This window comes from Canis aureus, chromosome 14 (assembly GCF_053574225.1).
Source record: "Canis aureus isolate CA01 chromosome 14, VMU_Caureus_v.1.0, whole genome shotgun sequence".
In the NCBI taxonomy this organism is placed as follows: Eukaryota; Metazoa; Chordata; class Mammalia; order Carnivora; family Canidae; genus Canis; species Canis aureus.
The window spans coordinates 36,572,873-36,600,851 of record NC_135624.1 but is presented as its reverse complement, the minus strand read 5'-3'; the positions used below and the strand labels follow the sequence as shown (position 1 = coordinate 36,600,851).

General features: G+C 47.7%; 1 protein-coding gene across 2 annotated transcripts in view; it reads left to right on the top strand.

Moving 5' to 3' along the window:
• The window catches only part of FAM135B (family with sequence similarity 135 member B), a 283,976-nt gene that overhangs the window by 167,123 nt on the left and 88,874 nt on the right, over positions 1-27,979 (top strand). For both annotated transcript variants that reach the window (XM_077847362.1, XM_077847361.1), the window contains exons 4-6: positions 11,320-11,459; positions 19,496-19,566; positions 24,605-24,778. In XM_077847362.1, coding sequence (XP_077703488.1) covers positions 11,320-11,459; positions 19,496-19,566; positions 24,605-24,778 — 385 coding nt within the window. The remainder of the gene's footprint in view (positions 1-11,319; positions 11,460-19,495; positions 19,567-24,604; positions 24,779-27,979) is intronic.

Genomic DNA, 27,979 nt, shown 5'->3' with positions numbered 1-27,979 from the left:
AGACTCCCGTTGAACATTTAGTTTATTCAAGTGCTCACCTAGGTTGCTGGGAAGACCCAAATGACCAGCCTATTGCCTATGCCTTCCCACAGCTTGTAGAGGGCAGAGAAGCTGGCAGTATGTGGGTGGGGGTAAGGTGATTTCAAGATGAATAAATAGAAAGTGGACCCTGTGGGATGCAACAATGGTGTAATGACGGAAGGATAATGTGGGGGTGGATGCGTGTTTTTAGTAACAATAACTATGCCAGTCATTGTCATATCTACCACAATGACCCTTTAGAAGAAGAATGCCCCATGATTAGTTTATATATGAAGAACATTAGGCTCAAGAGGATAAGGAATTTACAAGTGAACAGAGAGAGAACTTGAATAGAGATCAGATTTCGAAGCTTCCACCGATTGTCACTACACCAAAGGGAAACATCTCCATGAAGAGGTGACATTTGAAAGGTCATTGAGACACAGGTAGGATTTTGAGATGAAGATGAGGCTTTCGATTCATTTAAAAAATATTAATTGTGTGCCATTTATGCCAAACGCCTTGCTGGAAGCCAAGAAAACACAGTGGTGAGCGATGTACTCTGCAAGCTTAGAGAACCTTCAGTCTCTCTAAGAGAGAGAAAGACACAGAGAGCTGTACCTCTGCACAGACAGGTGTCCTTAACAAACTCGTGCAAAATGTTCTGGGGACAGAGGAGGGAGCAATTATCCCTGCTATGGGTGCCGAGGGAAGAACTCCCAAAGAAGGGACAAAACAAATGAGGTCTTGGTGGATGAGAAGCAGAAAGCTAAGTGGGGAAAAATGTCTGAGGAAAAAGAATATTCAAAAAATATTTCTAGGGGGCTCCCGGGTGGCTCTGTCATAAGCATCCAACTCTTGATTTAGGCTCAGGTCATGGTCTCAGGGTTGGGAGATCATGCCCCATGTCAGAGTCCACACTCAGCATGGTGTCTGCTTGAGATCCTCTCCCTCTGCCCCTCCTGCTCACACACACACACACACACACACACACACACACACACATACTCTCTCTCTCAATAATAAACAAAATCTTTAAATATATATATTCATAGATTACCCACTTGGGGCAAGGTTCTATGCTAGGACCTCTGAAAATCAACAAATAGGTCTAATCAGAAGGTACTTGTATTTGGTGTGGTGGAAGTCACTGAGTGAATGCTTCCTGACCAAAAAACGTAGTTAAGAAAGTGATCAAAACCTTGAACAATAGTGTTCATTTATAGTGAACCTTAGATGCTCATTTCCGTTGCCTGGCTTGATAGTTGTGGCTTCTCTGTAATTAGAGACTCTGCTCCATTTTACAGAAAGTGGAGGGATGAAAGGAGCATCGCGTGTGTCCTTGTACTAAGGAAAAATGTAGACTCTAACCCAAGCTTTTCAGTGCCCCCCGCAAAGGAGCGCTCGAATGTTCCTCACACCTTCTCGACATATCTCTATAATTGACCAAACCTACGGTACTGATCACCTGTATAGGTCAGCAGTGCAAGACTCAACAGGTGATACCACGGAGGAAATGATAAACTTTGTTCAAGGAGACACAATGATCATGGTCCTTGTTAAGAACAGGAGCTGTGTTGAGTCTAAGCCTTGCGTGGGCCTTGGATTCTCAATATTCTTGTTGAGTGGTGTGAGCGTGTGTGTGTTGGGGGCTTGCGGTGGATTGAACAATAGCATCTCCTAAATGCTAAGTGGTGTTGAGGAGTCGATGTATGGGATCCGGAGGAGAGGACATTCATTTTAGGCCGTGGCAGCCAGGGAAAGCTTGCTCCCGGTGAGAGCGTCTGAAATAGGTCAGAAAGATGGAAAGGGAACAGCTCCTGCATCAGGCCCTCGGGCTCCTATTCCCTGAAGTGTCGACACCAAATAAGCAGCTGGCAGCTGTATATGCTCCAGCTGTGCCTGAGACTGGTCCGGCTGTGGGCAGGAGCTGGGGGCGGGGGGGGGGGGTGAGTGGGGGCAAGTGCAGATGAGCAGATGAAGAAGTATCCCAGAGCTTGGTCAGGGTGTGTGGTAGCAGCCCTTCTGTCCTGCACGTGCTGCGTGTGGCATTGAAGGTCAGTTACCAGACTCAGCCAGGGCTAGGTCTGAGTCAAGGTGACACACAGGGATCCAGATCACCAGTTGAGGCGGGGCTCTAAGGCATGCGGGCCAGCTGGGAGACCCTGGGAGCACTGAGAGATAGGGGAGGTCTGAGTTGCAGAGGGGAGCCCTGGCCCTGGGGTACTACCCACATTCACACACGGCCAAACCATGCTTCTGTGGCATTCGGTGCACAGAGGTACAGCAGCAGGAGAAGGAGCTGTCGGAGGGAAGGGGGCGGTGTGCAGGAGCATCCATGCCCTGGAGGACCAGCTTAGGCCTCTCTGGACTGCCCCAGGGTTGAGAGGGAGCAGGTGAAGGATGAAAGATGTGGGCTAAGAACACAAGCCCTGGCTGCAGGGCCGGGTCTCGGCAAGGATGGCTGGGCTGAGCTACACAGGCTATGAAGGTGCCGTGTTCAGGTCAACCAGGGGCAGCATTCTGCTATTACACAGTCGTCATAGGAGCCCCTGCCCTAAACCTTCCAAGCACCCCACCTATTGGCTAGTTGGCCTGGCCCCTCCCCCAGATCTTCACATTCCCAACAATCCATACTTCAGGGAGCTATGTCTGGCATAGCAGATGGCCTTCAGGGTCCCGCTCATCACTCTTCCTGGCATGTATTCTGATTGGTGGGCACCCACACTCAACCAACTTGGAATATGCACCCCCCCCACCAACTATAGGTACAGCCCAGGTATATGCCCTAATGAGCAGGATGGAGGAGTCCAGTAGGAGAAAAATAAGCCAAAGGACAGGGTTCAGGTGAGAAGGTCCTATGACTGGAAAGATCTCTGCTCATTCCTGGCTTGGGGAGGGGCAGGGGTTGGGGGACAGCCCTTGGAGGGAGAAGGGAGCTGAGGCTGCTGATCTTTCCAGACTAGTCAGTCCTGGCTCAACCCCGGGCAGTGGGGCTGGCTTTCCTTGTGGAGAAACCTTCCATCTCTGTGGAAGGAAAAGGCAGAGTGACCACCTAGTCTCAGCTACTCAGCACTGACTGAGGCTGGGTACTCCCTGCTACTGTGGTAGCAGGTCACAACTGTCCCTGACATCCTGTGGATTCCCGTTAAGGCCAAACCAAGGTCACCATGGACTGGAGAATGGCTCTGTACTCCTTGGAACATCCTGGGGACCATGACTGGGCCTGGGCGTGGTGGCTACAGCTCCCACAAATATTTGATTAGCTGCAATTGTGGCTGTTCTTCATTCTCCTTGGGAAGCATATGGCTGAGGCAGATGGCTCAGAAAAGTCTGAATCACATAAACAGGGCTCTTTGCCTCCCATTTGCTGTCTCCTAATGACTTACTAACAGAACGGGCTTCAGGATCAGAAGACGGGGTTTGATACCCTCCTCAGAAAACTCTATGCTGTGCCTTGCAGGCGTTCTTGTGCCTGCCTTTTGGAGGGGAGCATGGATCGGTGTGGGTGCCGGGCCATCGTGAGGACGTAGCAGGAAACAGAGCCAGCCTCCTGAGCTAGCTGCTTGAGCCTTAGACTCAGCTCACTTCCACAAATGTTTATTAAATACCACTGCCAAATTCTCCGGGATTGGGTCACTTGGAGTTTTGGGCAGCTGCACATTCTATAAATATTTGCCCGGCCTGGACACCTCACGAAGCACTGGCTCTGTGCTAAGCCCTCCCTTGACTGCAGTGTCCACACTGATCATTTAGGACCAGTGCATTTAGATTTTATTCTAAGTGTCATGAGAGGCGGTGACACTGGGTTTATATTTTATATTAATCGACTCAAGAGTGGTAATAGTAGAAGCATGTTCAATATTGAGAGAAAATCCTAAAACGACAGAGAAAGGATTAGATTCATCAGAGCCACACTTTGAATGTGAATTTACAGGATTCGCAGATGATTGGCAAAGGAGGTGGGGGGGCAGGGAAGAGGAATCAGAGATGACCAAGAAGCACTGTACTACTAGGGGTAAGAGATGGGGGGGTGGTCAGGGAGCACTTTTGGGAAACTAAAGCAGAGGTCCTACCTTGGATGTGTAAGTTGATATCTGACATCAAAGGCAAAGCGTCTTGGGGCTGAGGGATCATGCCCATGACGCAGGAGAGGGACGAGGCTAGTGTCACACAGTTGAGAGTTCTCAGCCTCTAAGTGGTATATAAAGTGCGGGAAGGGACTGAGGTCCCCTGGGGAGAGAGAAGAGCCCATAAAGGAAAAGAGACATGGCTCTAAGACCCGGATGGGGGTCTATGCCCCAGAGAGGCAGGGAGCACAGTCAGAGACATCCTATGGGATCGAGGGGGAAGCAAGGTGCTCAGCAATAAAGAGTCATAGTTATTATTATTTTTTTCTCAGAACTGAAGCTGGGAGCATTAAAAATCCACACCCTCTACCCCCAGATCTCCTGAGAAAGCAGGGGGAGTCTCCATGCCCCTTCATCCTTGCGAGCCATGCCCACGGCCCTGGCCCAAGCCTGCTCTCTCCCCAGAGCTGAAGGCACCTGAGGATTCCCCCTCGCACATCCCCTGAGCCTTTTACCGGTAGTTGGTAGACTACATGCTGCTGCCCGTGTGGCACCAGCTCTTCTCTGAGCACCTGCTGCTTGTTAGCATCTGTGCCAGATGTTCTCATGGGTCATCTTGTTCAACCCTTCCAGCCCCCAGTTCCTCCAGCCCTCATTTCTGTTCCTCTCCTATCCCCAGTTTAGAGGGGAGGAAACTGAGGCTCGCAAGCACACAATGTACAAATGGCAGAGCCCAGGGCACATCCGTGGCATTGAGCTCAAAAGCATTTCTTGTCCTTGCTGAAGCCGGAGGCCGTGCAGTTGACTCTGCCATGGAAATGCACATGGAAGCACCTGAGCTGGCTGGGTGGGGAGGACAGATCGGAAGGAAACCCAGTGGGTCACTGGCATCTGTTGGAGGCCACATGCTGGCCTTTTTATTTGAGATTATATAGCCATGCATGTTATTGGCTAACAGAGTGTTATCAACTGCTGGCCTTACTGGGCTCCCTCTAATAGGTAGGTCACAATGGTTATAATTAAGTAATTAAGTCTGCTCCGTGGAGATGGGGGAAGGCTCACCGCTGAATTGCAGTGGCAGCGCTTGTTCATTTTCAGTAGGTTAAATGATGGTTTTTCTCTGCATTCTTTGATTTAGTTTCTGTAAACATGAATTTTTGCCAGACCACAGTATCTGCCGGGTAACAGGAGTCTTTGTGCGGAATAGGCTAGGAGGCTGACATCCTGGGTGCCGGGACTACTGCTGGCATTCAGAAACTTCTGAGCGCCACCCCCCACCTTTCTTTCACCCCACACTCATTAGTCATGAAGTCGTGGATTGATTCCATGCTATTTCCAAGCGACTGTTGTATGCACAGCCCACTGTTCTGTCGTTCTAGGATTTCACTTCTTCTACAAAACATAATTGATGGAGCAGTGTGAGTCCAGGGAGGAGAGAACAAAGCTGGGAAATGTTGGACTAAATGTTGAAGAATATTCCTTGTCATTGTTGTACCATCACCCGTGACTGGCATTATGTCTACCATATTGCCTGTGTGGTTGTTTAAACAACACATGAGTGAGTAAACAAACTTAGGGATGAAAGGATGGAGTCTCCGATGGACCGTCTACCATATTTGATGCTGAGGATGTAACTTAACTTCTGAGATCCTGAGCTTCCTCAGGAGTAAAATGAAGACTCTCATACCCCAGGTCAAGTGAGATAAGGGATACAAAGGACTCCAACCGATCCCAGGCTAGCTTCTGTGGAGCAATTTGCAATGGGTGAACAGATTTGTATTTATTATACCTTACAGAGAAATGATGTTTCCAAACCATGTAGTTAAGAAATAATGACGTCTACGCTCAAACCCAGTTTGTTGTACATAACTTGTCACCTCAGTTCAAATTGTTTACGTAGGCCATATAAGATGTTGTAAATTAAAAAAAAAAAAAAAAAGATGTTGTAAATAATGTAGTGTATCCAGGGAGATGAGAAAGGCATTCAGACAAGGAGATGTCTGTGGAAATGAGCAACAAAGGGATGACCCATTCCCTACTCCACAGACAGATGAGCAAGACAGATACACCCCATAAGGCTCTCTGATCATCCATTTCTGAATTCCAGTGTCTCCGCAGGACCTGACGCATAGAGGGTGATTAATAAGAATTTAATGAATACATGAACATGTCTTATCACAAAAAACACAGAAACCTATTAATCTGGGATTATGGGTAAGGCATAAACTCCTATCCTTGTCAATTGAAGCAAAGTATTCCATATTCCACGGGCATCACATATTTTAAATAGAAAGCAAGGAAAACATTTGTATTTTTTTTCAAATGGCAATACAAATGACAAGTAAAATACAGCCTTTTATCAATGTCACCAAAATAATATGTTTCAGAAATTGAAGTTACATTTACATCTCTTCAGATATTCCACAGAAGCGCTTTCGTATCTGAATGCCCTGTTAGCAGAAATGCTGACCCGCTTCCCCCATCTCACATTGGCGGAGGAGCCCTGGACCTACATGATGAAATGGGATCCTCTTTTGAAAGCCAGGTTAGGAAGGATCTGGGTCTGTTTAGTCTCCTGCTACTGGGGCTTTTTCATGGCCACACAAGTGCTCTGGTGAAGAGGGTTCTTTAGAGTCCTAGGAAGCTTATAGCCTCAAAGGTGAGCTCCTTGCTGGTCCAGGCATCTGCATAGGGTTTGGGGGTCCTGCCTCAGGACTTCAGATTATCATTTTTTAGGTGACATTTACATGTTCAAAGCCTTGAATGTTGCTATTCAAAGCACACCCTTTGTGCCAAGTTTGATGGACCCACAGAACTTTCCAGCTCATAATGTAACCAAACCAACCCTTCTACTCATGAACCCTTGGGACATTATGAACATCCAGAGTCATCATCCTTGGCTCCACTGCTCCTCAAGCTACCTTTATTTCCGGAAAACGGTAGTCCTTACCATATCCATACAGTATGTTAACACCTCTTTGGTTGCAGAAAGTCTCTTCCCAGTCCCAAGGGTCTCCTTGGAAATTCCAGAAAGAGTCATCAGCACCTTGGCTGTTTTCTCCCAGGGGTTATACTCTCCCTGCATGGATTGTTTTACTTGTGGTCTAGTGACAGGGGTCTCCAAGGAAAGTAGTAGCTACGGTGGGGTCACACAAGGTCATGTCATACCCCTCTAGCTTGGCAATGAGTGTTACCTGGCCCTACCAGCCAGAACACATGTAGGTGATAGGGGAAGTCACTCTGATCATTCTCTAGAGAAACAGTAAACATCTGCTTCAAGGGAGTTTTCTTTTCTGCCTATTCTTTGAAACTGTTAGGAAAAAATAATAATTTGGCTTCAAGGTGACTTCTTGTCCTTGCTGTTCCTAGAAATAGCCAGAAAACCACTTGGTTTAAAGAATCATTATCATCTTCACCTTACTAGGAAATCTGCTTGGGTTTTGAGAACTTTACAGTTAAATATACTCCTTTACTCCTCAACTCATCAGAGTCTCAGATTCATTACGGAAATTAGGCTGGGTATGATTCTTGCTTTATGTAAGCTCAGATTGAATGGGATGCCCGAGGGCCATACAGTGAGAAAGCAGAGGGGCAAGTCTAGGAAAGTCAGTTTACCTCACTGAACAGGGTCCTTTGCTAAATGATAAGAAAGCCAAGGTCCTGACCTTGAGTTGCTCTTAATGTAACTTGGCTTTTCCACTCCTATGAGCTCTGTTGTGTTGGAGGATTCTCATGTAAGAACATGGCCTGGGTTTGAAGAAATTCAGTGATGGCTTCTCAGCATCTTCTTTGGCCAATAGCCCATGTCTCACCCAGCCATCCCCAGACCTGGAGGCTTGGAAGGAGTCTCCCAGAGATTTGACTGTTCAGCACAAACCTGACTCTCTGGGGAGCTCCTGTGTGCAGGCAGAGCCATGGCTATGTTCTTGGAGTTGAGAATGGGATTCATTCCACAAGTAAATGCCCATGAGAGTGCTGCAGGCTTGGACAGAGGGTCCGTGTCAGATGGACAGAACCTACACTGTCTCATCTGCACTCACAGGGGCCTCTGGGGCTGGTGAGGGTGTGCAGCAGAGAGAAGGCCATCCTTCAAGTTGTAGACATTTAGAGGTAACACAGATATGCAGATTGTCAGTATCACTTATGTGTGTGTGTGTGTGTGTGTGTGTGTGTGTGTGTGTGTGTGTGTGAGGAGCTCAGTAGAGCATAAACATCTTTTTACTCTTGCCTTATGGCCTCAAATATCAGATTAAGATGTTTGAAACTCACTTCTTGAATGATGGGAGCCATGGAGGAGTCCTTCTACATCTGCCCTATTCTGTTCCCCCTGTTCCTTTCCTTTCCTTTTCCTCTCTGTTCCTTTTTCTTCCTTCTCCTACCTTTTTTACATTACCTCCTCCCACTTAAAGTTCCGGCTGTCCTTTCAGATACTTACATGTGATACCAGCCCTGGCACACACACAAGCAGACAGATGTTTGGAGAGACTCTAGTCTATACCTTTTTATTGGACCACTTGAGCATTTGAGTAGAAATCTGGTTACCATCAAGTAAAAATATTCTAAAGAGAGACATGGCTCTTTACCCCACAGCTAAGAAAGGGAAGCATCCTGAATATCCATAAGGCTTCCAAGGATGGAGAGAACATGCACGTTCCTCATCTCTGGGTGCCCAGTGCCTGGTGCACAAAAGGCGGGTGAGCTGCAACAAGTGTTTTCTGTTTGCAAACGAGAACTCTATAAAATGAGCTGGAGAGCCAGTACTAGAAATTCCAGGAAGAGGCCTCGCCAAGAAGATGAAAGTCACATTTCCTTCAGAATGTCAGAAAGAGAGAGCCAAGATAATGGGCAAGGTATCAGAGTGTGCACTGTCATTGTTGGGGGAAGAAGCTGAGTGGTAACAAAGCAGGCAGGCACTGTCTCAGTGATGCCCACGATCCCAGAGGGTATCTGTGATCAGTGAGCCTTCCTTTGTTAGTAGACACCTGTTTTATGCCCTCCTTAACAGCGATAAGAAAATGACACAGAAAGTCCCATAAGGCATAAGAAATGCATCATCCTGGGCCTAATGGGGTACTTTGGGATTTAGTGATCTTCAAATGCCATGGAGTCCTGTGGTCTAGTTTGTCAATATGCTCAAAGTCAGAGGAGTTTAATCTCCCATAGAAATGTGGCCAACAGGCAATGCCTGGGTTGGTTAAACATCATACTCATAATCTCAGAGTTGTAAGATCAATCCCCACATCAGGCTCTGTGGTCAGCAGAGAGTCTGTTTGAAATTCTCTCTCTTTCTCTGTCCCTTCCTCCTGACCCCCACTGATGCACACACGCTCTCTCTCTCTAAAATAAATTCTAAAAATCTTATAAAAAAAAATGTGGTCAGTGGAACTGTATTCAACAGAGAGCACTTAGACCTTTTTCTAAGCACAATTAAATAGTCTTCCTACTGCATATTGCACATCCAGTATGTGCCTGGTATTAGGATCTTAATTTATTTTATGCTCTTTGTATCTATATGGATCCCAGGAGGTCAGGGTGGATATGACCATTTTTCACGTGGAAAGCTGTGGTTACAAGGGGTGATGTCACTTGCCCAGAAAGGCTGGTGATTGAACTGTTTTGCTGGCTGTCCCTCCTGGTACTAGACGGCTCAGTGCTGCTCTGACCTTCAGAGTCTTTACCCCATCCATCCTCTGCCACAGTGTCGGGCTGGCTGATAGATCAACTAGACCTTGACAGTGATAGAGAAAGGGCTGGTGCAGCAAATAAAAACAGAAGGGCATTTGCACACAAGGATCACTTCTATTTAAAAGCCACATCAATTTGAATCCAGTGGCTCTAAATAGGTCTGCATTAGCCTGGTAATTCCATTTCCTTCATGACGAAGTGCAAATTAGAGCAGGAACATCTGAGCAGCCTTGGCAATGACCTGGAATTTTACACATTTGTGTTCTGTCCTCTGAAGCTACAAGGCAGGTGTTGACTTGGGTGTCACTCTGCACTGGGAGGGGGAGGGTAAGAGTGACCCTTTGTTCCTGTTTCCAAGGGATTCTTCAAGCCATCTGAGGCCAACTCATGAGGCATTTAAGCTGCGGCATTTCTTTGTTGGTTGCACTGATTTTTCCTAATATTTTTTGGGCTTTCTTTGCAAACATGCTATTTCATTCTTTCTGTAGTGAGTTACAGAGGACTTACCTTTTGCTAGGAGGTGGGTGCATTTTATTCATTCACTTGAGACTTCTTGGTTGCTAAATAGATAGATGCGAGGATGTATCCACACAATGACTTGTTGCATAGCAAATACCAAGAGTCCCGCATCTTTTCCTCTGAGCCTTCATCTGAAATAAAATCTTCCCTAGCAATTTCCTACAAGGATCAAGGAATTAGGTAACATACAGGAAAGCATGTTGGAAGCTGTAAAGTACCACACGGCTGGTCATTTTATGAGTAAGTAATCATTGCCTTATATTATATAAATATTAGCATTATTTATTTTAGATTATTTTTTTCTATTTTCCCTAGTGTGCAGTTTATGTGTTAAGTGGTTCTGAGAAATTCAGTTTGCTTTCCATAACTCTGCTCAGTGGATGCAGCCAAGTCTCTTGTCATCATAGGATAGATGTGTCTTCCTGAAGTTGAACTCAACTTGCAGATAGTGTTTAGGGACTAGGGTATATTTAGAATGCTTTGGAAGACAAAGAGTCGAACAAGTTCCTTTAAAAACCTGATGTCTAATACAATTAGAATTCACTTACCTAAAACTCAAAATAGAGTGTTCTCCATATGGTACCTGAGGTATAAACAACATTTTCAGGAGAGAGACTCTCTAGGTACTAGGAAGTCCTTGGAGAAGGAAAAGAAGTTTCCGTATTTCTCTGTTCTCCTCTTTCTCCCTGACTTCAGGAGAGGAGTATTATGGAAGACCTCAGAGTGTAGGGGAACATGTGAGTAGGTGAGAGATTTAGCAGGCATTAATTTTCAGCCAAGGAGTGCCGCATGACCAGATCATACAGTTTGTGAGGGATTGGTAAGGTTCTTCTGAGATGCCAGCCTAGTTCACTCAACAGGAGTCTTTATAGGTTGGGATGTCATCCTTCAATGGTTTTAATCTTTGGACACCATACTGTAATTGGGGGCCATTCCTTTCCTTGAGCCGGAGTGGCACCTGAGCAGGCTGGAGGGACAGGACAGGACTGGAGCTCATGGGCTCCCGCTGGTTCTTGTTTTTCAGACAGCAGCAGCCTGCACTCAGCCTGCGCCCATGAGAACGTCGTGCACAGCCGGGTCTTTCAGATCTTATACAGGAATGAAGAGGTCCCCATAAATGACGCTGTGATCTTCCGAGCTCATTTGCTCTTAGATGGAGAAAGGGTAAGTCATGGCATCTGCCGCCAGCCACAGGTACATCTGTATCCACTGTGAGGTAAATGGTAAGTGAAGGAGACACCATAGATTTGCTCTAAAGTCCAACAGGGATCCATGACTTTAGAGGATTCCTGCACTTACTTATTTATTCATTTTTGTACTTATTATTTCATTCATATGCTTCCTCCTGACATATTCCAAGCAGTTTCCCTTATTTAGCTTACTGATGCTTTTATTCATGGTGTATGGGCCTGTTTGTTCATCTGTTCTTGCACTCTGTCAAGGAGCCAGTCAGTGGACACCTACTGAGTATCTGCTTTCTGCAGGGCTCTGTTTGGACCCTTGACTGAGGGACAAAGCTGCCAAAGGCAGCAGGAACTCTACCCTCCAGGGATGGGGAATTTAGGAGGAAAACAAGTATAGGAACCACCACCCTGGTGGGTGACATGCACAAGGCTGGCTGTGTATATAAATAAAGGGCCCCAAGGATGGAGCAATGAGCTCTGTGGGAGGCATCGATGGTTCTACCAAGGAACCAGCTTTGAGAAGCACAACCTGTGAGTTCCTCAGACTAAGAGGTGTAGAAAGAATGCCCCATGCCCCATGCCCCATGCAGGGGGACAGCATGAGGAAAAGCCTATAGACTTTGGGAATCTCATTCCATTTATTGGAGACTTGATAGAAAATTCTCTATTCCTCAGATTAGCACATCTCAAAGGAGTATCCGAGGTCTAAGGCATGGCTCTCGGCTCCCCAGTCCTACCTCCGATTACACTGCCACATCCCAGCTGCTCATTTCCTCCTAGAATACCTTTAAACATGTGGAAATGTATTCCCATTTCAAGAAAGTCTGATTAGAAGCATGTCCCCCACTCACATTCCCTAAGTGGTGTGTGGAATGGTTCCTGCAGGACCAGGCATTACCTTCCTCCTCTCATGCCTCACGGCTTTCCATCCACATCTTTTATGGTCTAGGTGGTGACCAGGTTCCATTGTGTGGCTGGAGGTGAAAACCTGTCACTTGTTCTTCATTCATTCACTAATCCATCCATCCACGATTTATTGAGTGCCAACTACCACCTGCTAGGGGCCAAAGATAGAATAGTGACCAAGAAAATAGCCCTGGTGTCGTGGGGCTTATATTTTACCATTAAACCAATACATTTCAATGTAGTCAAAAAAATAAATCAAGTACATCTTATCACTGAGTCTCCCACTGTTACATGCTCCATGTACTCATCTATAAGAAGCACCCAAAAAGGCCATAAGAGTGGGAATTGGCACCCCTGTTGGAGGTCCTGTGAGTCTACACTGGACCCAAAGTGGAAGAGAATTCACGGCAGGTCCCCTCTGCAAGACTTTTGCTGCTTCACCATTGTCCAGAGAAAAGCTCCTATACAACATTCACACAAGCTGGAGATTTTTCCCTGGAGGGGAATAGACAGGGGAGGCCTCCCTGAGAAGTCAACATTAAGCTGAGACCCTGGTGCCGAGGATTCAGGCATGCCAGGAGCTCAGGAGGATGCGTCCCTGGAGGAGGGCAGCAAAGATGAAGGCTGTGAGGTGGGAATGAGGTGATGTGTCCCAGCAGAAATGATAAAGCCAAGGTGACTAGCACAGTGAGTGGAGGGAAGGAGCAGGAGGTGAAGTTATAGAGGTAGATGGGGCCAGACTTGGTGTTATGGGACCCGGGAGGGAAGGCAGAGCTTATTCTTGGGTTACAGGGAGCCATTGATTTTGCCAGAAAGGTGGAAGGGCATGATGTTTGTCTTAGATTTTGTTCCCCACCCCCCTTCAATCTATGGGCTTCTCAGGGCTGGAGTTTCCTCTGTCTTTGCAACACCAGTGCCTGCCATGGGACTCCATGTATGACACCCTATGGGTGTGGGCAGATGGGACTTAGTTGGTGAATGAACAGCTGAATTTGGAAGCCCTCCTTTTAGGGGCTTTGTAACCACCTTCTTTCCAAACAGAAATGGATATCCCCAGTGAGCCCTGTTACCCTTCAGTTACCCTGAGCCCCGGCTCCCCAGTGCCATCACGGTGACTATGAACACTTGATCTGTAACTGCAATCAAAGAGACCCAGACCAGCTCCTGTTAGCTGCGCTGGCTGTCTTCTGACAGCTGGCGCATCACCCCTCTCTGCCTTTCCCACCTGCTTTGGATGCCAGAGCGAATTGCATCCTTACCTTCTGGTTTCTGTTTGGGCTCAGAGTGTGAGAGGCCTGGTGGTGATTGGAGGAAGAGAGGAGAGTGTGGCCAGAGACTCCTTCCATGCTGGCTCAGAGAGGGCTGCCTGTCCCATGTGCTGGAGCCTGCTTAGGCTAGCTTGTGAGAGCCAAAGGTACACGTCTCTTTCTAGCTCCTCATTCAAGGATGTCACATGGGTGGCTGGAAATCAATGCTGTTGGGAATATTTGCACCATTTGCACCAGAGGAATTGGCAATACTGCAAATTAAGGTTTTAAATTTTCCTTCTGAGAACCAGATGTTAAACATTTAGCCAACATCTCAGCTTAAGGCAAGGGGCTCACTTCATGTAGCTTTCTCTCCAGTTCTGATAACCACTCCCTCGGCCTGCTTCTCCTGGTGCAGGGTAGCACAGATGTCCTGCTGACCAGCCCTGCCACACTGGCCATCCTCTCTGGTTTTCCATAAATCCTCCCCACACCATTGTGAATCATCCCTTTCCTGGGATGAATGAATTCTTCATTCCGAGTGGATCATCTGCTCCCTTCCCAAACCCAGTTTAGGAAGAGATCCCTGAGGTTGTTTTGAGTTGTTAAGGAACTCCAAATTAGGCTGTGCACTCACACTTGGCTTGCCCAGATTCTGGCAAGAGAACATCACTTTATCTCTCACGGGCCATCATCCTTTGGCACGTTGACCTCAAAGCCGTTCCAGTCAGCAGTCATGTTGGGAGGCTGGGTTTGGACATTGCTCAGGTGTCTTGGTCATCTTCCATCTGAATTCCAGCACTTGCTCCTGCCCCTGCAGTTGGTAAACTTTCCCAACACCCAAGTTTAGCTCGCGTGAGGTTGTAACAAGCCTTGGTTTTGAGATTGAACAGGGAGTCCATGTGACCGTACATATTGCTTCCTTCTTATGCCAAGTCATTCATCTCTATAAACTAATAATTTATTATCGTGTTGAGGTAATCCATACAGCAGCAAACAATGCTGCAGTTAATCATTATATCCATATCAGTGACAATTAAAGTTAGTTAGATATGTCCATAAACATTGTATATCAAGAATGGATACATTAGCTCTTTTCCAGGGAATATCTGTCTGTGTTTGGCAGCCAAAGCACTTCCAATAGCCACTTGGCCAGAGTTTATGTTCCTGGGTGCGCACAGCCCGTCATTGTGAACAGTAGACACTTATGTAATGGCTTCTCATCAAGCACACTATTGCACGAGCTTTGGGAAATGCAGATATGAAGATTTTGCCCGCACCGTGAGAGCACGGGTCAGTGCAGGACAGGACCATGGACAGAAGCCATTGCTGCTTAAGGCATAAGATGGATGTTTTCATGATAGTTGCCAAGAGTGAGTGTAGAAGTGGGATGACTATTTTATTTATATACACTCTGCAATCACTCAGAGGATTTGGGAAGGCTGACAAAATGCATGGAATAGTAAAAGAAAAAAAAAAACAATAACAACAACAGCAGAGTGAGCCAGAGTAGAGGAAAAATACAAAAAGGGGGCAGAAATGCCTGGAAGCCTGGGATGAATGTCATAGACCAAAATATGCAAACATGGCACTAAACGTTGCTAATGGCAGCCAACACATCCAGCCCTCAGCTTCCCAGCAGCCAAGGCAAAAAGGACAAATACTAACAGCAAAATGCTTTGTGCCTTGAGGAGGACAAGGAACAGATTATATCAAAAAGCGTTTATCAATAAGGTTGCATTTTTTATAGGCTTAAAAATGAAAAGCATCTCAACATGGGATTCCGTACTGTACTCACACCACAGAACCCTCACAGTACTTGTTCAAAATGCAGCTACTCAAGCCATCCCAGACCTAGTGAGTCAGGCAGAGGGGACAGGGAGTTGATATAAAGAATTTTGAATTTGTACAGAATGAGTGGAATTTCCGCAGGAGGCTGTGAAGAGCTTTCGAAACCAAGGGTAGCGTGTTGAGCGCAGGGAAATGCAGCGAAGTAGATGGCAGATCTGGGGAGGAGAGGGTCATTTCCAGTGGGGTAAGAGGTGGCACAGGTGTGTGGCTGGACAGGAGAGTTAAAGACACATCTCGGAGCACCATGCGTGCTCTGCTGAACACCATATGTTTACCTGTTCTGCAAGCAGGAGGCGCCCTTGGGAGTCAGGGGGAGGAGAGCTAGAATTCCAAAAAGTCCATCTGGTGGAAATATAGAATGTGGAGCCCAAAGCCCCAGGGCATGGAGGCAGTGCTGTGGCCCATGCGAATGCTGGTGAGCACCAGTGCAGAGGCAGCAACAGTGGGCACGGGTGGAAAGAGTGAATTCTGTTCCATTGGGAGGACAGCCCATAGACTGGGGCTTAGGTTAAGCAGAGGGATGCAGCACATCCTGTAGTCAAGAAAGTTCAGTGGGAGTTGACTGTATGGTTTGGCCATGAAATGGGCTTGGGGTCCATTGACAGCCCTGGGTAGTTAGGAGAAGAGGCATTTCCTTTGGGAAGTGATAGGAATTCAGATTGAGTCATATTAACATCCTCAGGATAGTAACAGGAATAGAACCTTGTATTTATTAGGTGTGTGTTGTGTGGCAGGCGTTGTGTCGAGTGCTTTCTTGGAAGATCTTGAATCATTGCTACAGTACTGCGATGTGTTTTACTGTGCCTGTTTTACAGATGAGGATACAGAGATGTGGAGAAAGGAAGTAATTTGTGCAAAGTCATTCCGCTCGGAAGTGGGAGAGCTGAGATTTGATCCCAGGCAATCTGAGCATGACGCCTGTGTTTACAAGCAGTATTCGGGCCTCTGGTGTGGAGTCAGTGCAGGGGGGGAGCCAGGACCTTAGTAATTTAGAAATAATAACAATAATTGATATTTGTTGAGAATGATCTTTGTTCATACGCTATGTTCAGCCCATGGTGTGCATTTTCTTGGTCTCACAATAGCAGTGCTGTCTAAGGAGGAAGAGTAACATTTCACCCTCATTTGGCAGATGAGAAAATCAAGTTAGAGAGGTTGATTGGCCCAGGGTAGAACCAAGAATGGCACCCATGTATCTTAGCTCCCAGATATGCCACCAAGAATGGCACTCATGTATCTTAGCGCCTTCTTTCCCGCCCAGCTGTGATGCAGCTCAAGAGAGAAGCTAAGAACAGAGGGGAAGATGTGAGAGTCACCATGATGAGGGGTGTCAAAACCAACCAGGAGAGAACACACAACCCAACAACACAGATGAGACCATCAAAATAGGCCAGAGCAGTGGACAGACCCTTGACCAAATCTGGACCGTGGGACTCATTCATCACTTCACCGTGGGGAAGTTGAATTGGGAATTCCCTACTACCCTGAGCCTCAGTGTCCTCACTTGTGAATGGGGACAATATTTTTGAATCCATAGTTTTATTCACATTGAGTAACAGTATGGGTAGTGGACTGTGACATAGGAACTCCTCTGCAAATACTAGCCACTATGTCCAGAGCTACCCCAAAAGCCTTCCTGGTGCTAAACGTTGACTCTTAAAGGGAAGTGATGTCTTTAGCCAAGTAGGACGGAGCAGTGGAAATACATGTGTACAAGTGTGTGTGCATATGTGCATGTGCAAATGTGTGCATGTGTGTGCACTCTTCTGCATGAATCGATGTGCAAGTGTGTGTGTGTGTGTGTGTGTGTGTGTGTGTACATGTGTGTTTGGAGGGAGGGGAAGGCAGCCAACAGCCAATGGTGAACTCAATGGTTAGAGAAGCCAGTGACGTCATTCTGAAGCATCTTGGAATTCAATTATTGAGACATCAGTAAAGTCATAGCCAGGCTCAATCTAGCCCCAGCTCGTCCTGGCCCGGGATTCCTCTCCTAGTTCCAAAGGAATTGCAGCAAGTTTAAAACTGGAACTTACAGTGGATTTTTGCTAGCCAGCATGCTCAGGAGATGCTTAGGCGGGCTAACTTTGCCAGTCTCACTTCCTAGGAACGGGTGGCAAGAGGCTCAGTTGCTTGGGTTGTGTGTACGAAGCAAGGTTTGTGATTATGCAAAACAAAGCTAGAAGCGGAAGTTATTCATAGCACTTGGATCCAGCAAAATGTTAACTTTTAAATGCTTTTTTTTCTTTTGAACAAATTTTAAAACCCTGGGGACCTAAAGATAAATTCCACCCATATGTCTCTGCCTGAGTTATGCTTAACCAGGAACACGTTTCCAGAGATGCCTTTGGGTAAGAGATTTCCACCGCTGTGGGATGAGGACATTTTGCAAAGAAACAAAAACTGAGAGGAATGGGGGTGGAGAAGAGCTTTATTTATTCCTCAGGATACATTAATACTTTCTATGTGGCAGGCTCTATTCCTGGAGCTGGAGATCCAGAATAAATTAAGACTACTCTCCCTTAATGGTGACTGATTACTGTGGACATGAGGCAAGAAAATGGCCAAGGGGGTTTAGCCACAGGCCAGATGAGGATTGTCAATGAGCACCGTGAGCCTGATCCAAACGAAACTTCCAGATGCCAGCCCTGCATTGCCAGATCCAGGGATTTTTTTTATTTAATAGAAGCTGGAAACTTGCAATAGAAATGTGAAGTTGCCTGATTTTTTAATGTTTGCAATTTGCGAGTTGCAACTTGCAGCTCTGTGTGGACTGAACAAAATGTATCTGCAGATATAATTTGGCTCACAGGCTTGCAGGTTAGGAACCTGAAGCCATTGTAACAGGAAGCATTGAATGCTGAGATAGAAATTAGAAACCAGGGGTTTGTGTTGCAGGGGAGAGAGGAGGGCTCGGGCCAGCTCGAGCATAGGGAGGAGCCCGAGTCCTGGCCCAGGTGCACTGTGTTGACCTGGGTTTCTCTGCGGAGCTGGGGCAGCGGTGGGACCCAGTATTCGGCAAGCAACCTCCCTGGAGATGGGGGGATGGTGTCCAGTGTGGAAAAGAAGAATGAGGGGTGCCATCTTTTAGACACTTGTGGGAGGGATGCCTGGGTGCCTCAGTGGTTGAGAGCCTGCCTTCAGCTTAGGGCATGAATCCAGTCCTGCGACTGAGTCCCGTATCAGGCTCCCTGCAAGGAGCCTACTTCTCCCTCTGCCTGTGTCTCTACCACTCTCTCTCTGTGTCATGAATAAATAGATAAAATCCTAAAAAAAAAAAAAAAAAAGAATAGATGCATGTTGGAAGCTGGCAGTTAAAACAAATAGATTCCTTTGCCAATTGGTGAAAAATGGAAAGTCAAGAATGAAAGCAGCTGTGGATAGGACAGGACATGCCAAAGTGTCTCAAGGTGTAAATGGTTGAATGTAAGGGACCTCAAGACAACAATGAAAGATCTGCCGTCTTAGAAAGCTGAGCCACCTTGCAGAGTAACTTCACTCCTGAGCATCGCAACCTCCTCTGGACACCCGGACAGTAGGGCCCACCAGGCGGGCGTGCCTGAGGGCAGAGACGATGTCACCTCTCACATCATCCCATCACTAGCCAAATGGGGTTTCCTCTGAACGAGTTCACAGCTCCCCCAGCCCTTCCCAGAGCAGGTGCCATGGAACCCTCCCATCCCGCCTAAAAGGATCCCAGATCAAAGCTGTTTTGGGGAGAGAAGGTTCTCAAAAGTCCTGTGATACAGCAAACTTGTTTAACTTTTTTTTTTTTTTTTCAAATTGGCTTTTTCTCCATGTGTGACCACATAAATCCCCTCCTGTTTTCCTGGAAGTACTCACAGGCCCTTCAACCAGAATTCCAGAGAACATGCATGGGAATTCTGCTTGACGAATAAATGATGTCAACTTTGTGGCGATATTCTTTTCCTAAACTTTGAGAAATAGGTCAGCTGCATTTCTCATTTGGGCCAGATTTGACTCTTCAATCTCTTGCGCTTTGTTTCTCTTGCAGGTGGAAGAGGCGTTAAGTGAAGTTGATTTTCAGCTCAAGGTGGATCTGCACTTCACAGACAGTGAACAACAGTGAGTGTCCCGAAATCTCTGAATCGTGGTGGTATGGATTCCTTCCTCCAACCCTACTCTACCCCTGGGGCACCTCGTGGCCATGAACCCCAAAACATCTCTCAGAAACCCAGTTCCTGAGACACTGCAGTGCCCTCCACTGCCACAGCCCACCCCGCCATGGGGCTGGGAGTGTCTACGTGGTCATTTCAGACTGCACGCATTTTAGGCAGATGGCCCAAGTGCTGCGCGCACAGAAAACACCTGCCTGCTTGCCCTAATTATCTAGCACCTTCTCATGCCTGACACCTCCATTCATTTTCAGTGCAGCATTAATTCGGTCTTTAAATTAATGACCCTGTGAGGTGGTAAGTCTCAAGGCTCCTTCTGAATCACAGGAGGTTTGGCCAAGATTCTGCATCTTTGTACTAAATGCCTGCTATTGTGTTTCGACTCTCTGAAAAAGGAAAACCCATTTATTTTGTAACCTGCTGATTAAACAGGCAGGAGACAGGCACTCTTCTTCCCCATAACTGCTTCCTCTCATCCTGTTCTGGGGCCTCCGCCTCCTCCTACTCTGGGTGAGCTGTCAGCCGCAGGTTCTATCAGGTCAGAGATAACTAGGCCCTGTTTCAAGGATTATAAGTCTATTCGAGGATATTTCCAAAACTGCAACCTCTCATCCAGTTTATGACCTCTTCCTTGCTCCCTTCCCTTCCTGTTTCTACCACCACCCTGAGCAAGCTCTGGGCTTGCTCGGATCTGGAAGCCCCCAGGCCAGGGGCAGTGTGGTGGTTGGGACAGCACGGTGGGTGGCTTCATATTTGCTCCTGGCCCCGTCTCTGCCCAGGTGTGTGGATCTTGCAGGGTCAGGTGCGGTAAGGAGGAAGGAGATTGCAGAGGGCAAGGTTCATGTGGGATAGGTTCCTTAGCAAGCAGGACTTTCCATATAGTAGAGGCTGAATTGCTAGGTTCTTTGCTCTTGGGGTATCCCTATACATTGTGTGGGGATCTATCCATAAATTAGGCAAGCTCCCTCACTACCCCCTCTCCAATCCTGCCGTGCTTTGATATAGTGATGCCTCCTACGGCTGGTTCATTCACCCCTTGCAGGAAGCTCTTCTGGCATATTCTTCTCCAAAGAACCCATATCTGATCCTTGGGAAATGAACAAAGGCACTTGAATCCTTCACTGATGGGGCCTCCCTTCCCCCTGCAGTCTTCTTCACTCTTCCTTTGGTCATTGCAGCCACCCTCAACTTCTCTCCTGAGGACTTCTACAGGATGAGTCAGGTACAAGGACCTATGTTCCCTTGATTCTAGGGGACACAGGACAAAGATCTCTTTCATTAGGCTTACAGTTATGGGGAAAACACTCCTTTTTCCTCTGTGCTGTTAGCAGAATCTCAGAGAACTGTTTTGACCACTCTCCACAAATTAATTTGCACTTCTGGTGTCTGTACTTCTTCAGCAGTTGCTTCACGTTCTACTATGGAGAATGGAGAACCAGTTGGCCAGGTGGTCTTATGTTGGCAAGACAATCCCTCAATCCCTTCCAAGTCCAGACTCCCTATTGGAACTTTCTCCCTTTCCTCAAGGGCTGTCTCATCCCCAAGATGTGTCTGATTGTTATGGGAGTTTCCATGACACGAGGAATAGAATCAGATGGGATTCTCTGAGTTGCCCATGACCTGATGTGTCTGCACATTAAGAATGGGCATCTGCTGATGTGCAGATGGTCATGTCTAGTCTCTGGGCAGTCAAAGTATCTGTCCATGGTCTTGCCATGGTGTCTGGGTTCAATATCACAGATTCCTCATTTTTGTCTGGACCCAAGCCCCTCTGGCCACCTGCTTCCCTCATCCTTGCTGTTTACTCCTTTGTGAGATGGTAGATGCTTGGAAAATCTCATTTTCCTCATACCATTCCCAGGATTTGCTGTTCTAGCGCCATATTGAACTCAGCCCCTGTAGGAGGCTGGCTTTCTTCCTAACCTATAAAATCAGAAGTGAAGCCCCTCTGTCTGGTCTCATATGCCCCCTCCACCATCTGCGACTCCTATCATTCACCCACTTCATTAACCCACCCTGCCTTACCTTCCTCTGCCTGCTTCCTTCGGAGACATTCATCCATTACTCCATGGTGGACGTTTCTAAGGCATCAGAGAACTCTGCAAGTCAGCCTTGAAGTCCTTTGCCATCCATTCCACCAGGCAGGCTGAATGGTAGTCATGGTAGACCCAGAAGATGAGACTATCTTGCCATCAAAACAGTAGTCAACAGAGATAGGCCCAACGTGTATGAAAATCAGCAGTGCAGGCTCTGTGCTCATCAGCCATGAGATGCTGGTCAGGTCCCTGAACATCTTAGCAGCCTCATTTATAAAATGGACATTGTTATACAATCATGCCTCTGAGGTCTGTTATGAAGATTAACAGAGACAAAATCTCAAGTGTGCGGCCTGCCAAATCAATGCCTTCTTCCTCTCTGTGGCTTCCTAAATGCACATGGGGCCAGGCTCCCCTGTGTCCCTTCCTCGCTGTAATGCAGAGTGCTTAATAACAATCAGAGCAGGGGGGCTTCATGGAGGAGAAGATTAGCTAAGAGGAGCAGGAAGCCAGAGGCTGCGGAAGAGTTCATAATGCCATATTTTTTCATTTTCATAAATTGGGTTTAAGGATGATACAGCGTCTGTAGCCCATCCTGGGGACAGACATAAGGCTTTGAAACATGCCCCACACAGATGGCTTCTTTAAAACCATGCAGGCCAGAGACCAAACTAGAGAAGTGTGGTGTGGAATATTAGGGATTGGGGAGACCCCTTGACACCCATCTCCTCCAGTGGTCCTCACTGTGGGTAGGGCGATTCTATGCCCCAGGGACATTTAGCCACATCTGGAGACATTTTTGATTGTTACACTGGGGGTGGTGCTACTCGCCTGTAATGGGTGGATTCTCTGGATGCCGATGAACATCCTGCAGCACACAGGACAGCACTCCTTCCCCAACAAAGCATTATCTCATCCCCAAAGTCAACATCACCCTGCTCTAGTCTACCCTTACACCTGCACCTGCTATGTGGTACAGGCCCATGAGCGTACTCCTCCACGGACACAGGTAGCTCCCTCCTTGCCATCTGATCCCATTCCATCCCTGGACAGTTCTGCCTATGAGGAAATTCTTCTTTATTTAAGGAACAAGTCCTTTTGGTGTGCCTTCCCTCGCTTGCCCTCGATTTTAGTCCATGCCACCCCTTAGAAAAATTCTCAATCAGGATGACCCTTTGAGATCAGATAATAAGACTCTTCAATAAAGTCATCTCTTCATCTCCAACTAAATATCAGGGCTCTTTCTCCATGTTTTGTGGGTTTGTTTGTTTGACTTTTTTCTTTTTGAGTTCCTTTATAAGAACACAGACAGTGTCTTCTCAGTGCTCTCAGGTTTATCTCCATCCTTTCTAAACTGAGAAACCCATGAACTGAGTTTTATCTCCATTGATTGGCTCTAGCCATTTTAGAGAACAAAACAACTATCACCTCCTTTATTCTGAGGTCTTTACTCCTATTAATGTGGCTTAAATTCTTCACATTTTTGACACCTTTGCTACCCTGACATGTACTTCCCATCCTGTTGTTGTTTGAGCCTAAGAATATTTCTGTGATTCCCACAACGCTGTGACCAAATGCATTCTAAGTAATAGAGTCCAGTACTGCAGAATGGACTGCATGGTTGGCTTTATCTTATGACTTTGAACAAGTCAGTTAACTCAGGCTGGCTTTACTTCCTTATCTGTAAATACTAGAAAAGACCTCATACGATGGTCATACAGGTTGCAGGAAAAGAACTGGATTCAGTTCCTAGTAAGACCTCAGCAAATTGTTGTCAGAATTAAAGTGACTATAAATGATAATGACTTTCTGAGGCTTAGAAGGTGTGCTCTTAACCCCTTCCCCATCAGGTTTCTCCCAGGTAAGAGAGGAGGCCCTGTTTGTGGTCTTTTATGGAGTCACACTGGGCTGCAGCGATTTATATACTTGGCGTCAGTTTGCACACAAGCTGTAAGCAGCAAGGATTCCAGGAAGCATAACCTATTGGGCTGGGTCTTGGGAGTTTGCTCCCCTTCTACTCTGTGTCTCATTTCCCCATCTACGGAGGAAGGAGAAGCCTGTCCTCTGACTATTCTCTGAGCTCTCTGCTTTACTCATGGAAGTAGAGCTTCCCAAATCCCAAGTGCTCTGGTTCAGAGAAACTTGAGAGAAGCTGAGTGACCGGTTTCTAGAGCTTGGGATTAGCACTGGAGGAGCTTCATTTAGAGCAGAATCAACCCCGTTTTTATCATCAGAGGCTTGGTTGGACCTTGCCTCCCAGCCAGTTCATCTGTTAGGAATCAGACTCACACCGAGGACAAAATACTGGAGCAAAGGTAGAGGAATCCTTGATGAAAGTGGTCAGACTGTTTAACAAGTATGATTTGGGACTCATTTACTCATTCGGGCAGACAATTATTCCTTTTAATAAACAAACATTGAGCCAGACTCTGTAGTGTGCTGGATAGGATGCTAGGTGGTGGAGATAGAAAGGCGAGTCAGTCACATTTCCTGGTCTCAGGAGGCAGAGATCTCGTAGAAAATACAAACTTACAAAGGGAGTGCTGTCCTGGCTGTGGGTGGAGAGAGATGAGCAGGGAGGGAGGCAGGCAGGCTGGGAGGGAGCTCAGGGTGGCTCCAGTGTTGAGATGAGCCTTGAAATGCATCTGGGAGTGTCTCCACCACTGGCCCGACAAAGGGCTTGGTGTCCGTGGCAGCAGAGCCTGAGCCCCGGGGCTGCCCAGAGGTAGCTGTGTGATGCCTCCTGAGTTCTTTTTCTTCTTGGGTGCTTAAATTCTTCAGCTGCCGATCATGGGAGAAATGATTTCTACCAGACAGGGTGATTGTAGGGATTGAATAAGATGATGTGTGCGTGGTGGTTGGCCCCGGGGTGAGGCTGTCACGCAGACCTGCCTGGGTGACAGCAGGGATGGCCTGCCATCACTCACGTGCGCTCGCTCACTTGCCTTCCAGGCTGAGGGACGTGGCGGGGGCACCTCTGATCAGCAGCCGCACGCTCGGCCTGCACTTCCACCCCCGGAGGGGTCTGCACCACCAGGTCCCCGTCATGTTCGACTATTTCCACCTGTCAGTGATCTCGGTGACCATCCATGCTGCCCTGGTGGCTCTGCAGCAGCCCTTGATCAGGTATGAGGTTATGGATAGCATCTGAGACCTGCGGGGGTGCCGCCCTGTATTTCTTGTTCTGCTCGGTCCCCGGTATGGTCCAGGGGCACCGGGCTGGCTGGGATTAATGGGCACAGACCAGAGGAGTATCTCCCAGGCCGACAGTCTAGGCTCTGGGCCTCCTTCATGAGCAGAGGAGAGGTGAGCAGTGGGTGGGAGCTGTGGAGAGGGCTTCAGGAGGGCACAGGGGTGGGTTGTGCTGAAGACCTGCCAGCGGTAGATCAGATCCAGACTCCATAGGGGTCAGACCCACGCACCTGCCAGGCTTTGCTTTTTCTAGCTGTGCCTTGTCTGAGAAGTCCCCACATGTCCCTGAGACACACAGTCTTCATCTGTAAACCAGGAGTGCTCATGTATCCCATGACTCTTAGATGAGGATATGGCCAGGCCCCGGGGCAGGGCTCTCTTTTCTTCCCTCTCCCCAGCTTGCTCTTTGTTCAAAAGCAAGACCACCTGTGTGGCCCCATGTTTTCTCCAGTCAGTGAAACCCCATAAACCACCGAGGTTTCCTGAATCCTACAACTGCAGGAATGGAGCTGGCACATTGCATTATGCACCTGACATGGCCAGATGTGTACACGGGATCACTTCAGAACCTTGCCCATGAACTGGGCATGGGCTGCTCACATGTGCAAAGTGCCATTCGGGGAGACATCTCAGGAAGGAGCTGATTTTCCAGTGTCCCCTTTCAGGACAGCTTCTGGGACTCCCCAACTGGGAGTTCAAATGACTGTGGGAGAGACTCCAGTCCCACTGAGTGTTGGGTGAAGCCCAGGCACTGATCGCCTGCTGGAGTCACCGAGTAGGGAAGGAGGAACCGGGATCCTAGCCAGGTGATGTGGTCAAGACGTGCTGTTCCTGGCGGCCTTCACTCCATCCCTGTGGCCCTCGGCCGAGCTCCTTCCCAGGCTGCATTTGTTGATGGGGTCAATTCAGACATTGACCTTGAATGGTGGACCTGATGGCTATGTGTCAGATCAACCATCATCCCCAAACTGAGAAGTGTCACATGGAGATCAAGGCTCGGTGGGCTAAAGAACATGGTGTCTGGGAGAAAGGGGCACTACATAGGGCGAGCCTTCAGCAGTATTGGGTTTTGACCTAGGGAGAGCCCACGGCAGGGGGTTAGTTCAGAGCCCATGAATGGAGCCAAGACCACTTAAGTTGAAGAGAGCTGGCGTCATGGGTTGTGCATGCGGAGTGCCTGGCTTCCGGCATTCTACAAGTGAGTGTAGACATTCTCCTGCCCATCGAGGATTGAACTCCTCCATGAAAACCAGACCCTGAGGGAAAAGAAGGTGCCTCTGTAAGGGAGACCATAAGACTATTCACTGGTCTGTCTGAAGGGCTGTATCAAAGGCCTGCTGTGCCCCAGGAACAGCATTAGGACATGAAGAGTATACTAGAGAGACACTGTGATAGACGATTCCCTCGAGGAGTGCAGACTTGGATGGAGGGAGCCCATCTGCATTTATGGCATCATCATATGGCAAATGCTGGGTTTGACAGGAAACATTACAGAATCAGAGGAAAGCAGACCTGGATTTGGGAATTTGCAGGAGACATAGAATCCAGAAAGCCGCAGGGTGTATGATGATCCTGCTAAGGATGTTCCCTGGCTGTGTGCTCGCTCTAAGGCTTGGCAGAGAGTGGCCTTGGCGCAGACGTGAGGACACAGTCTGTCTGCTGTCAGCGACACAGGGTTGATGACCAAAGGTGGTGTCCTGTGAGTGGCTGGCTCTCCACTGCTAAAGGTGAGCTGAGAGCCCAGCTGGGAAAAGCAGAGCTCCCTGCAGGCAGTTCTGGGTTCCAGAGATGGAGCTCTTGTGCCTCAGCTGCATCAGAACCCATCCTGATGTCTAGCACCACCAGGTAATTGCTGGAGATTCTTGGAGGGGTGTCTAACTTCTCTAGACATCTGGTTCAACATTGAAATAAAGGAGGAAGGAAGGAAGGGAGGGAGGGAGAGAGGGAGGGAGGGAGGGAGGAAGGAACTTACCAAAATTAGCAGTGATACTAACCCAACAGAGATGAAGGGGGTGAGATGAAGCACACAGTCAGTGCCAACATATGGTGAACACGTGCTTGATTAGTGGTGGGTATTAAGCTTTAGCCATTTCTGGAAAGGCCGAGCCAGGAAGCTCTGGGATGAATGGATCAGATCTGGGACCCTAAAAGGCTTAGAGCCCAGCAGGGCAGAAACACATTTAAGTATTTAAGTCTAGATCAGTATGCAAACCACCCTGGGAGCACGATGTGGGATGGGCTTAAAAGGGTTGGCTTTGGGGTGCAAGGGATCTGGATTCTGGGTTCCATTTTGAGTCTCCTGCTGATTAAGCATCTTAGCTCAAACAGGTGACTTTTCACCTCCCGGGGCTTCTGTGTCACTACATGCCAGGAGGTTGTTAGAAGGGTTAAATGAGATAGTACACGTCATTGAGACCCTGGCCATGCATTCAGTTGATTAAAATCTACACAGTGCCTACCGTGTCACAGGCCCCGATCTCGGCCTCCTGGCTAGCACCCAACAAGCACGTTCTGAATTGAGAAAACTTTAAGTGTGGGGAAAAAATAGTTCTGCTCAGGGGAAACCAGGATGGGCTTCAGAGAAGAAACAGCCTTTGAGTTGGACACAGGGAGATAAACTGGGGTGGGTAAAGCTCACATTTAACAATGTGACTAATAACACATTACAGACTTGAGAATCCATTTACTGTCGAAGAAGGAAGCATGGGAGGTTTTGAGCAGGAGCATCACCTCCTGAGAGCTACACCATGAAGATCCCTCTGCTGGCCAGAGTGGGCTGGGCTGCAGGTGACATCAGGGTGGAGGCAGGAGGACCAGCGAGGGTCCAACTAGGAGATTCAGTGTTCACACTGACCTAAACAGCTGTGAGAAGCAGGTGTCACTCCCCCTGCTGCTGGGAGCCTTGATACGATCTAACAAGAAATTGGGATCTGGAAACTCCTCGTAGAAAATGTAACCTGACGGAAAGAGCTCCTTGCAAATCTGATGCAACAGAGAGGAGCCCACATAGACATTCAACGTCAAAGCCTGCTTCTCCAGGGATGGGGGTAAAAATAGAACTGTCTTCTGTTCTCTGGATTCTACAGGAAGGATTTCTATTAGTTCGCTCACAGTGGCTGAGAGCAGAGGAAACCC